The 13180-nt window shown below is 35.5% G+C and overlaps 1 protein-coding gene across 5 annotated transcripts in view; it reads left to right on the forward strand.

The window, feature by feature from the left end:
• Nucleotides 1-13180, forward strand: part of LOC121863400 — a 42391-nt gene continuing 29211 nt past the window's right edge. For 4 of the 5 annotated variants that reach the window (XM_042362025.1, XM_042362027.1, XM_042362026.1 and 1 more), the window contains exons 1-8: nt 2-282; nt 1853-2023; nt 4332-4453; nt 4804-4912; nt 5020-5356; nt 8591-8675; nt 11863-12220; nt 12346-12928. In XM_042362025.1, coding sequence (XP_042217959.1) covers nt 240-282; nt 1853-2023; nt 4332-4453; nt 4804-4912; nt 5020-5356; nt 8591-8675; nt 11863-12220; nt 12346-12928 — 1808 coding nt within the window. In that variant the 5' untranslated portion in view covers nt 2-239. Of the gene's footprint in view, nt 283-1852; nt 2024-4331; nt 4454-4803; nt 4913-5019; nt 5357-8590; nt 8676-11862; nt 12221-12345; nt 12929-13180 lie in introns of all 5 variants that reach the window. The other variant, XM_042362029.1, reaches the window with a different exon arrangement.

A 13180-nucleotide genomic window follows, 5' to 3' on the forward strand; every position in this document is an offset into this window, starting at 1 on the left:
AAATGGCCTCTATCTATTTATAAAAGAAACTAAATGAAAAAATATAATTACAGTTTACCTTGTGAAATATCAATTATTATAAACCAATCAGGATTAAAAATCATAGTCACATTTTAAATATGAACAACTTGTGTTATAACTGTTGAGTGTGAGTGTTGTTGTTGTTGATGGAGGTGACTTAGTGAACAACAGGGAGGAACACCGTTAGTTTACTGTGTGTCAGAGGTTAAATATAAAGAATGACCTCACTACTCCCATCAGAACTAGCACGCCTTGTTTTAGGTAAGAAATGACGAGTGTCTAGTTAGTATAAGGCTCCTACGGGTACTGCTGTAACTTCCTGTAACAGAGTCCTTTAACTTTACATTGTTATCGGTAGTTATATTGGACTAACCCGTGGGCGAAATTGATTGAAAACAATTTTAAAAAGTCAGATTTTTCTTGTTATAATATAGTGGACACTTGTAGTTTGTGGAGATATTTTGAAAACTTATAATTTTAAAGTAACGCTTCTTAGCCTTTGTGGGTGTGAAGAACAGACCTAACCTAACCTAACCTACCCAACCTTACCTAACCTAACCTAACCTAACCTAACCTACCCTACCTAACCTAACCTAACCTAACCTAACCTAACCTACCCAACCTTACCTAACCTAACCTAACCTAACCTAACCTACCCAACCTTACCTAACCTAACCTAACCTAACCTAACCTACCCAACCTTACCTAACCTAACCTAACCTAACCTAACCTACCCTAACCTACCCAACCTTACCTAACTTCCCCTGTATATTAAACACAAAGAACTTACTATGATATGGTGACATTTGAGGCACCTGGATGTGAGATGTTACTGCTGTACTGGCACTATGTAACTGGCGGGTTAGTCCTATATGTTAACCTTTTTATCAAGTAACTATTGTGGCTCAAACCTTGGGGTGTTAATTCTGACTTTTGACTTATATAGTGTGTCTGAGTGTGCTTGTCTCGTAGCTACAGAGGAAAGGAGATTTAAATTAACTATTCGCTTGGTTTTCCGTAACGAGCCACGCAACAGGTGTAAACAATTACCTTTATATTTAGTAGTAGTTATTAACTAGTCTGTGGAACTGTGTAATGAATTAAAAGGTGTTTATTATATTCTCACTGTGACCAAACTTGTGATTGTAGTTCAACAGCTGTAAGAATTGTCGGGTTAGCGTCATCTCGGGTAAATTTGTACTTCCACCTCCCCATCTGTTAGAAAGTAAAAAATAAATTTTTCTAGTGTATTTGTGTGTGTTTAGACCGAATATGACCTTCATTTCCGTCGGAAATTGACCGTTTTTTTTTCGATTTTTTCGTGGGACTTTTTCGAAAAAAATTAATTGCTAAGCGAATAAAAAATACACAAAACACACTAGAAAAACAAAAACCTAACCTAACCTCATAAGTGTTATGACTCCCACATGACATAAACACCGAAAAAACACGAAGACAAGAAGAGAATCATAAAGGATAAAATTGCATATGGTCTAAACCTTGTCATCTGAAGGTTTTGGTCATGGTCTCGGACTTAGTAGTTTCAACTACAGCACATCAATGGTTAGGTTAGGTTAATTTTTATGGTCTGCTTCACAAGCAATTTTGAAACGTGTATTTTTCTTACCCCACCTCTGGATTGGCATATTTGGTATAGTTTATTGGTGAGGTTCAGTTACAAAGAAAAAATATATAAGAATATTGATCAAAATTAAACATTGACTGTATAATATTTTTAGTGTTATATGTAGAGACTCTGGATTAGGCACATTGATTATGATTGTTTTCCTAGTTACTTACAATATTTAACTAGTACAATCATTATTTACAGGGTTCTTAGAGGAAAATGACTGTCAAAAGACAGCAGAAAGTCTTCTTAAGGAATTACCAGAATTGGCAGAATGCGCAAAACTACGGAGAAAGGGACGGAAGGTCAGCACACGTATTGGAAACAAGAGTTTGGAAGATATGTTGGCTGATTATACTGATACAAAAGATCATGGTAAGACCTTTTGATAATTAGTACTGTAATAATCATCTCTTATGAGGAAACATAACCACTCGTTTATTTTCTTTTATAATTTTTACCACTTATCACCTTACTAGATCATTATGGTGGTTGGTCTATCCAGTGTTAGTACAGGAAGAAACCGGAGTGCCCCGTGGGAGGCCTGTGATGTTTGGTAGTGAGTGTCACCCTTCTCACTTGTGTCCGGGCCAAGCGGGATTCGTGACCTTGACCACCCTGACAGCTCTCCGTCATGTTCACCAACTTATAACTATACTGTACAGTAGTTTGAACTGTGGAGAACTCTAGAATATTTTTTGAGGAAGTATCCATGAAACATTTATGGTATCTACTGCAACTTTGGTGTCACATCTTATCAATACTGTACTGTATTTACCTCACTCGGCCATTTTTTTTAAACACTCGGGGTAGCAAGTCCGAAGAGCAATCCCGGATATTGGGTTACTGTTTAGTAACCCGTCAAACTTGAATATCAATCCCGAACATCGGGTTACTATATAGTAACACGAACGCCGCAACTCGTGGGGGTTGGTACACCTTATCCAAGATAAATGTAAACAAATCAGGTCGATCTGTTGGCCAAAATTGAAGAAGACACATGAGTTGTGGAGATAAAAGTTCCTCTTGAAGGGAGAAGGCAGTCACCACCGCCAATTATGCCAGCGTCTGCACCAGTAGGAGCACTTGGATCAACTGATCCAACATCAGGATCACCTGTGCCATCACCAGCAGCATCTACATCCATTCACAGGGGGAAGAGAGGGAATGATTGCTTCAATGCCATTATTAAGGACAGTACACAAGAACTGAATTGTGCTATATTGGAGGCCTTAAATTCCTTCATTATTACAGTATGTACAGTCAGCCAAAGATGCACCGACCCCACCCTGGGTCTCGTGCTCGCAATTTTACCTGGCAATACTTGGTAAAGGAAGGCTGTATGTAAAGGTGATTGTGATTGGTGGATCTGTTTTTGTCTTTATCACTGTCAGGATAATTATTAAACAAACTAAAGGTAGAATTTTTTTAATAATAAACTACTCATTGTTATTTAAGGTCATGAGAAGTTTCCAAATGTTCGTATATTTGTTTAAATAATGAATAAAATTTGATGTGAAAATCTTGTGGCAACTGTGGTTGAAGTTGAGTTGCCAATTCATTATTATATTTTTTTCATTATTTAAGCAAATATACGAACATTTGGAACCTCGTGTTTCGAAGCCGGTTTTGGTAAAACGTTACTCTGATCACTTACGAGGCACAGGTAGTCCCCTATTGGAGGTTCACGGCGCCATAAGCTCGATGAACAGGCTTTGTGTGAAATGTAACAAAGTCTAGGACTACTTTTAGTGTCCTGGTGGTCTAGAGGTAACGTTCCCTGGTCACACATACATCCATCATCACTACATATAACATCATCCATCATCACTACATATAACACCATCCATCATCACTACATATAACACCATCCATCATCACTACATATAACACCATCCATCATCACTACATATAACACCATCCATCATCACTACAGATTGATAAAGTAGTTTCCGAGATTCTCGTGCGGGCACACAAACAGACAGACAGACTTCTTTGTTTTATATATACAGTATAGATTTCCGTCGGAACCAGTTATTAGGACATTTAAATATTTGTTTTATTTATTATCTCATCTTAATTTTTATATAGAGTATTGTATTTCAGATATTTTTTTTATTCATATATACCTGTAACTAGTTTGAACATTCGGGATAAATCTTTTGGGTCCCTATCCACACCAGAGGACTTATCCCAAACTTTCCAATAATGTTGTCGGATTACTAAATAGTAACCCGAACCTTTTTATGGAAAATTTGGTTTAAAACAATGAATTACGGCTCGGAAGGCGCTTTCAGGATACTACTGTAATAAGTAACCCAAGTGTTTAAAAAAAATGGCTGATTGTTGACTACAGGGTTGTGTGATGCATGTAAACTTCATTTTAGTTATAACTATATTTTTATGATTACAGTACCGGGTATACATTTTTCCATTTATTTTTTTAATAATATTGTAGAGACATTAGAGGTTTAAAGTCTTGCATTTTGATTTATCAACATTAAAGTTAGACACAAGTTCAGTATATAATTATGATGCAAGTGATTTAACTTTTCCATAATTTATCATCGGGTGTGAGTTAACATATAGTGGTGTACCTCGTAATTAATGGGTAACTTAATTGCTTTAAGTTTGTTGTTGATCTTTACATAAATCATATTTCTAAGGCATGATGTTCCTTCAGTGTCAGATTCCTTGAAGCTCTACCCGGCATCATTTAGCAGTGTTTGCAGTACTGGTGACCTTCAGCAGCAAGTTAAAGCAATCACATCTATTGTAATAGCAAATAAGGAAATTATCAAACAGGTAAGGTACAGGTGCCATTTGTTAAATTACAAAATAACACCAAACTTCAACATAAAATAATGACAATAATCAAGTAATCATTTATGAAAATTTTTTGACATTTATGTAAAAGTTATTAGCACACCTAATTCATAAAATGCCTTGGTCCTTAATCAGCATGTTACCTAATACCTTTATTGAGGCTAGGAAGAAAATAAGCCTAATAATACTGGACTTAGCAAAAATTGATAAGGATTAAGGGCAAAAAATTTGGTATTGCCATTGGAAATTACAATAATTAGCTTGTTTATATATTATTTTCAGAAAAACCTAAAACATGAATAGCTTTTAAGATATTTATATTCATACAGGGGATGTCATTAGGCGCAATTGGTAGATATAAACAGAGATCACGCTCGGAGCAACTACAAAAGGAGTTCCAAAAGTCGTCATGCTTCAATGCACCTCGTATACCCATGGGTAAGTTTCCTCCTCTGAGTACAGTACACAGGACAGGTTAATTATGAAAATATCACTTTTTTGACAACTTTATTTTCCTGGCTAACTTTTCATCAATTTTTTCTTAGTGGTGGAGATACATACCACACCAACAGAGTCTCTCCCTGGGTCCTCCCGGCCTGAACCAATCCGTGTAGAAATATTGTCCAATGCTCAAAACTCGGGCCAGCCACCTCTGTGTGAAGATAGGCAAGATCACTCTCCTAGCCAAGATCAATCCCATGAAAATGGTCATTCCCACAGACAAGATCATTCCCATTCTGCCACCAGTAGTCCTTTAGTCACCCCACCGCCAGTCTCTCACACCAACGTTGATGAACCAAGAGGAGACTCTCTCGGTGGAGATTCTTCTTCTATGCCTTTAACCGGCCCAGATTTTTATTTCACACCTCAGAAAAGGAAAAGGTAAGGACGATTCACTTTTTATACTGCCTATCAAAGTTGGAGATAGGAGAAATTTGTGTGTGGAATATTGTCTTGACCCTTCATGTTTTTTCTACATAAATTTGTCATATACTGAGTGTGTGTATGTATGTGTATATATATATATATATATATATATATATATATATATATATATATATATATATATATATATATATATATATATATATATATATATATATATATATATATATATATATATATATATATATATATATATATATATATATATATATATATATATATATATATATATATATATATATATATATATATATATATATATATATATATATATATATATATATATATATATATATATATATATATATATATATATATATATATATATATATATATATACAATATAAATCACTGGTGCTTGGCGTGATCTAGGTATATGCTGATAACCACAAGGAAAGAAGAAAACACGAAGTTCCCAAGCGCTTTCTTGTAATTCACATCTTCAGGGGTGAGTACAGACTAAGGAGAAGTACAGAACAAGTTATATATATATACAGAGGAGGGTGAGATCAAGTCCACAGTGGTCAGGGTATAGGTAATGACCCTACTAATCTTCACAAAAGCACCGCAGCAGTAGTCAGGTCAGAGGGTAAGCTGACCCAACCTTCTCACCTGGTTACAAATCTTCTTAATTACAAAATTATCCAATTTATACATACCATTACTCAAATTCATGTTGAAGGATTCGGTATGTTTAATGAGACTAGATTCTATAATGTTCCTACTGTCAATTGAATTACAAGGTAATATTGAAGAGGCATTATCCCAATCATAGACAAACGCCTGAACATTACTAAGAAATCTTTCTATAGAACCGATCCCAAGCCCACCCATGACCATAAGAATCTCTTCGTATTACCATTTCACAAAAATTTCTCTCAAATTCCTTACAACTAAAAATCTGGAACATCAATGTGGCATTTAAAAACTCATGCACTGTTAAACAAATGTTAATCAAGAACTCCCCCAACAATACAAGTGGCTGCATTTATAAGGTTCCTTGCAAGGAATGGAATATATTTTACTAAGGCCAGACAGGTAAAAATCTTGTAACTAGACTTAAACAACATAAATATAGTGTTAGGAATGGCCAGGAATCCAATGTTCTGTTTGTTCATTTGAGGGATAATAAGCATTGCATTGACTGGGATAATGCCTCTTCAATATTACCTTGTAATTCAATTGACAGTAGGAACATTATAGAATCTAGTCTCATTAAACATACCGAATCCGTCAACATGAATTTGAGTAATGGTATGTACAAATTGGATAATTTCGAAATTAAGAAGATTTGTAACCAGGTGAGAAGGTTGGGTCAGCTTACCCTCTGACCTGACTACTGCTGTGGTGCTTTTGTGAAGATTAGTAGGGTCATTACCTATACCCTGACCACTGTGGACTTGATCTCACCCTCCTCTGTATATATATATAACTTGTTCTGTACTTCTCCTTAGTCTGTACTCACCCCTGAAGATGTGAATTACAAGAAAGCGCTTAGGAACTTCGTGTTTTCTTCTTTCCTTGTGGTTATCAGCATATTATATATATATATATATATATATATATATATATATATATATATATATATATATATATATATATATATATATATATATATATATATATATATATATATATATATATATATATATATATATATATATATATATATATATATATATATATATATATATATATATATATATATATATACACACACACACACACACACACACACACACACACACACACACACACACACACACATACACACACAGTGGTCCCTCGGTTAACGAGCACAATTTGTTCCAGCAGGTTGCTCTTTAACCGAAAAATTCGTTAACTGAAACCATTGTTTCAATGGGTTTTTGGGTAATTGGTTCCAGCTCACCGAAAATTGCCTAAATTCAAAAAAAAAGGTAGAAAAGTACACTTACTTTGAGGTGTGTATGTAGAAGGCTCCTGGATGATGATGATGATGGGAATTAGAATGGGGGTGGAGGAGAAGGAAGAAGAGAAGGCATTGGGATGGAAGAGAAGTCACCCCATGGCACCATTTCAATTCACCCCATGGTGCCATTTCACCCATAAAATTTTAGTTCTCTTGGTGTAATTCAAGATTATTTTCTTTAAATCAACACTGCACTGCATTATATATTGTCAATATGTAAAATAATTTGCGTGCAAACACAGAAAAAAAGCGTTTAGTTGAAGAGAGTCTCAAGAAAGATGTTACCTCCACTGAAAAGAGAGAGACTAACGCCTGTTTGGTGTGTTAACAGGCTGGATGGCACGCCAGAAACTAGTTTCTTTACCTTCATTTATGTTCAATAATTGTTAAAATGACTAAAAAAGTTAATATTAAACTTTTAAAATCATTGAATAGTATAAACTTCTTGATATTTACTAAAATAGTAAGGAATTTAAGCCCTAAAACCGATTACTGTATTGGCGGACTAATACTACAGCTGGTGGACCGCCAAATGCATGCGAAAACATGTTGAGGTCGGCTCTTAAAAAACTCGTTAATCGAGGGATTGCTCGTTAACCTCGTTAACCGAAGTTAAGAATCTTATGGAAGGTAAATCGTTAACCGAAATCTCGTTAACCGCGGCGCTCGTTAACCGAGGGATCACTGTATATATATATATGAGAATTGTGGTGAAATTGCGAAAGAAGTGTTAAAGGAATCTTAGGGGAGGGAGCAACCCCCCCGTCTCTTCTTTCACTTACAATATACCCCTACACTTACTTGTTCTTATTTTTATATTTATAGTACTGTACAGTATACAGTTTTCTCTTTATTCATAAGACAAATTCTGTGGTTACTTACATATTACACTTTACAGTAAATAACAATCATCTTGGTGACAACAGTTGTTGACAACCAGACTAAGATGTCTGACTTTCAACCTGGAAAGTTCTGTTTCATTTGTTTTTTTTTGTTTTTTATTGTTGATGTAATATTCTTTTAATAACCTTGTTCAACACTTAAAGACTTTAGTTGTTGAAGTGCAGTAAGAACATAACATCAACTGATTTTCTTTAAACAGTTCAGATAAGCAGTGTTATCTCCACCCCCCTATATACTATTCACTTTTTTCGTATTGGGGTCTGCCCCAATTAGTCTCATATATTGAAGTTCTACTGTATTTTTCTTTTGTTTTTCAGTGGCCAAGCCAAGAGAAGAAGTCACGGGTCAGACCACTTAGGCAATAAAATTAGCCCATCTTTGGATAATGAAGCCAATTTTGAGGTCAGTTACCTTGCTTCTACAGTATGTTATTATTACTCACTTAATTATTAATGAACAGCTCATAGAGAATGTGCCTACATGGTAACACAAATGGCTGAAGCAAACTCACAGTTCCCAGTACGTACCTGTTTCCTAGCATTCATAAACATGCCACCTACCTTTTTTATATATTTTAAAGATGTTGCTACCTAAAACAACATTTGTATCTATTCTAGATGAAAAAATGTAGCTAAACCCGGAAACAAATTTTTCCGGCTATCAGGTATATTACTCTATCACTATTTTCCAACAGTGTTCTAGAAAGATGGGGACATTTTTACTTTCTGTAGCGATGAGAGACTTATGAGAAAATAGGTGTGATTACTATACAGGAAAGCCTCCCATAACGACGGTTCTACTAATGATGATTCATATTTTCAGACCCTGGTTAATTTAGGACCCAATTCAATTTACACCACTATTTTCTTAGTATTTACGACAAAAATATTGTAGAAAATAAAGTAAAATTACATTTTCATATAAATAATAACTAAATCCCGATATGTATTATACAAATAAAAAGAACACGCTTTGCGCACGGAGGCTGTCAGGCTTGTGAGGGTGACGCTAGCATCACTAGTATAAACAGTCGCAGCTGGCGGGCCCTTTGTTTTCACGCATCTGAACAGGAAAAGGAGAAAAACATTCAGGTTTCTTACGGCAATTTTGCATCCCTAATCAACATGAGCAAGAGAGCAAGATTTGATACTGCCGGTTCAAAAGCTAAAAGAAAGTGTATCAGCTTAGCCGAGAAACTAGATGTGTTAAAACGATCTGAAAAAGGTGAGTGATCTGTGGATATTATATGGAGCAAGCAATGAACATAATATTATTTTCTGAAGTGGATCCATTAACAGAACGAAGTATTAAAATTAACAGGGACGTGTATTAACACATCTGACCTCAACATAAAGATGTATAATGAGTAAAGAAAGCGGCTGTGAAAGGTTCTTTCGACAGCTTTATATTCAAAGGCCTGAACCACCAACTTCAGCTACACCATCAAATTCAGCATCATAAGCAGCTTCAGCAACATCTTCAGGTTCAGTAATGGTTTCAGCAAGAGCTATGATATCTTTATGCAAAGCTTCAGCCAGAGTTTAACCTGATTGACGAAATCATCTGTCCTTATATTTTAGACTTTACCACCATTTGTGAGTAGAATTTTTGTTTTACACTAGTAAGTATTATTTAAAACACATATGAACAACAGTAATAAGTGTTGCTTTCATATTCTGATGTAGAGAAGTGACGATGTTTTCACATGTACGCACTTACATACGATGGCGTTCCCAATTATTTTGTTTTTCTTTTCCATTAATGGTGAGCTACTTCTATTGTTCCATTTATTAACATTAAATAACATTACTTAATACATACATATTAATTATTTTACATTAATTTTACTACAGTAACAACCAGGGTCTTATTTCTTCAGTTTCTTTTGTAGAAGTAGAACCATCTTCATTCGTCACGGGTGTTGTAAACATGAACGAAAACAATGCCATCTCGTCTCAAAAAATGTGCTTAAATATTCTCCATATTATTAATGAATTGTATTGTTCATTTCGCATGTGGGGTATGCTATAACGAATCTAATTGGTTCTAGAACCTTGTTCGTTATAGCATTCATTCGTTAAAGGATTAATCCGTTCAAGGCCCCCAAATACAACCACTTAACATTGAAAAATTTAATATATAATTGTAAAATAGTGCATAAATATGCATCAAAACTCCTGAAATAAAGAATATCATTAATACTTGTAATAAAAACAATAAATTAGTAAAAAAAAAAAAATACTGTTCATTGTAGGAGTTTTGTTAGTTATAGCATTCTCAATTTTATAGGTAAAACCGTTCGTTATAGGAATATTTGTAGTAGAATCCGTTCGTTATAGCATACCCCACTATATATAATAATTAATTCAATCAAATACATATTCAGTAATAAACATTAATGAATCTTTTGTACATATTCTTAATAAGATAAAAGAAGCTGTTTCCTTGAGGGTGAAAGTATACATTGCCGTTCCACTATCACTCTCTTTTTTTTTCTTTAACATCAATGGTTACTTTTACTGTGCATTAAATAACATTAATTAAAGCAAACATACAGTATAGTCTTCATTTACGCGTTCAATTGAACTCGTGGAGGTCCGCGTAAAACGAGAAACGCGTAAACGGAATAACAGAACATATGGGATTAATTGAAATAGAGACTGGGCCGACCCCCAAACTACACTTTTTCCGACACAATACCTACGTTGTAGTAAAAATAAAATCTTAATTTTATGATGGTATGCACACACAATTAATATTTAAGAGAAATATCAATAATATTAGGTTTTTTAACACTTACGTTAGTAGAAAAGATGGCTGGGCACACGGGGATAGGGGGTTGGTTCCGAGGTAGAGGGCAGATTATTGGCCCTCACCTGTATCACTTGTATCAATTGTATCACTATCCACCACAGAGGCTTTCAGGGCCTCTTTGTCAAACCCCTCAAAGTCCATATCCTCACTATCACTGACTTGGGCCGGCTGTGGTGGGCTGCAGGTGAAGAACTTGGTAATGTTTTGTTGACTGGGCGACCTTGTGCGCACCCTGCCTGCGCCGCTTTCCTCGTAAATGATGGAATGAACCTTGCAAATAAAAATTTTCGGTCTGGCAAGGTGCCGCGTAAATTACCAAACGCGTAAACCAAATCCGCTTAAATCGAGACTATACTGTATTATTAATTTTACTGTAGCAACAACCAGGGTCTTATTTTCTTGTTTCACATGGATAACTGACATTATGGGTGTTAACACGACAACAACAATAGCGTCCCATCTCCTCTTGTGTGATCTTATTATTATTGATTTATATTGTATAAGGACCATTCATAAACATTATTTAAAGAATATAATTTGCATTTTCATTAATCGAATTGTTTTGGGGGAAAAGAGGGTAAAAAGTTATGAAAAGGTCACACTGGGGAATGCATCTCATTATTATTGCTTATTTTAATGGTAATTAATAATTCATGATACAATGATTCACCTTACACTGCAATATTGGAGGACACATTACCGTCGTTATTCGCGGCTTTACTGTACTTGTTATTGTTACTTATTTCTAATTAATGCCTTATTTTCATACTTTCAGAAATTACTTAAAAACTTGTTTGAAAACACAGCACTTCATGAGAAGATAGCAGAGAACATTAATCGGAGTCTGGGTTGCCAGAGTAAAACCAGTGGTGATGGTGAAGACGCCTGTGCTGTCATCGATGGTGGTACTAGTTGTTATAAAGATGATAACAAGAGAAGCAAATTTGTATGTAATAACAGTGCCAAGGGAGTTGCTGATGTTATTGGTAGACATAAAAGCTCAGGGGATGAATCCTCACTGAGTGGAGCTGGGGACATGGCTGCCCTCAAGGAGTTTGATCACATTGTCACTGGTATCATCTCTGAAACTACAGCAGATCCAGTTTTTGAGAGTTTTCTCGGTGAAGTATTTGGTAAGTTGCTGTAGCTTGTTATGCTAAATAGTGGAACGGTACTTGTTTACCGTGAAATGAAGTATAATAGAATATTGTTAATTGTAATTTTTTTATGTGGTTGGCACTTTTTACTTCATTTCCAGGGAGCTGCACACCTCCTGCAGCCCCGATGAAAAGCAGTGGAACGTCCCAGTCAAGCCAAAGCTGTGTACCAGACACCTCCTTGCCACCTTCAAGACCTCTTTCTACACCTGTTCCACCACCTCCTACATTGACATCAACAGTGGCATCCCAACATATCATACCACTATTTTCCTCTAACTCTCAATCACTTAATTTACCACCTGCCTCTGACACGATCGACTCTTCATCCTCATCTCATGTGTTACCTGCCTCATATGTTCATCCGTCTCCGTGTGATGCAGTTAGTGATCCTTCAGTATCAGAAACTGCAAGTCTAGGGTGTACTCAATCGGTGCAGTCCCCAGTGGCTTCTTCTCCATCCCGCCTTGCTTCATTACAGCCTGTTAACAATGCTTCACATGTGCCTTCAAAGACTCCCTCAAAGAAAAAGCAAACGAAGATGCAAACTAACGACTCGGTGGTTACGGTGGGTCGGGTAACGAGGAGTTCCGCCAAAAGTTTACAGTTGGCTGCCACTCAAGATGGTACCATAAACTCTATTCAACAGAACACACTACCTGAAAACAAGAATCCTGAAACCAGGTACAATACTGAGAATCTTATTGTTGTGTTGCATGTTTGATTCTTGCAACATGCGACACCTGTTATCATTTTTGGTGTCTTAAATGTGTTTCTAAAGTGAAGGAATATTGTTTGGTGTTTCAACACTTTCTTGTCATTTTTTACTCCACTCCAACACACTTTTTCATAAGATTTATGAATTCTTTGATCCTTTGAAGAAAATTGAGAGGAAAGGAGAGGCATTTGATAGATGTAATAAATATCTTAGATTTA

This window comes from Homarus americanus, unplaced genomic scaffold (genome assembly GCF_018991925.1).
Source record: "Homarus americanus isolate GMGI-L3 unplaced genomic scaffold, GMGI_Hamer_2.0 scaffold33531, whole genome shotgun sequence".
In the NCBI taxonomy this organism is placed as follows: Eukaryota; Metazoa; Arthropoda; class Malacostraca; order Decapoda; family Nephropidae; genus Homarus; species Homarus americanus.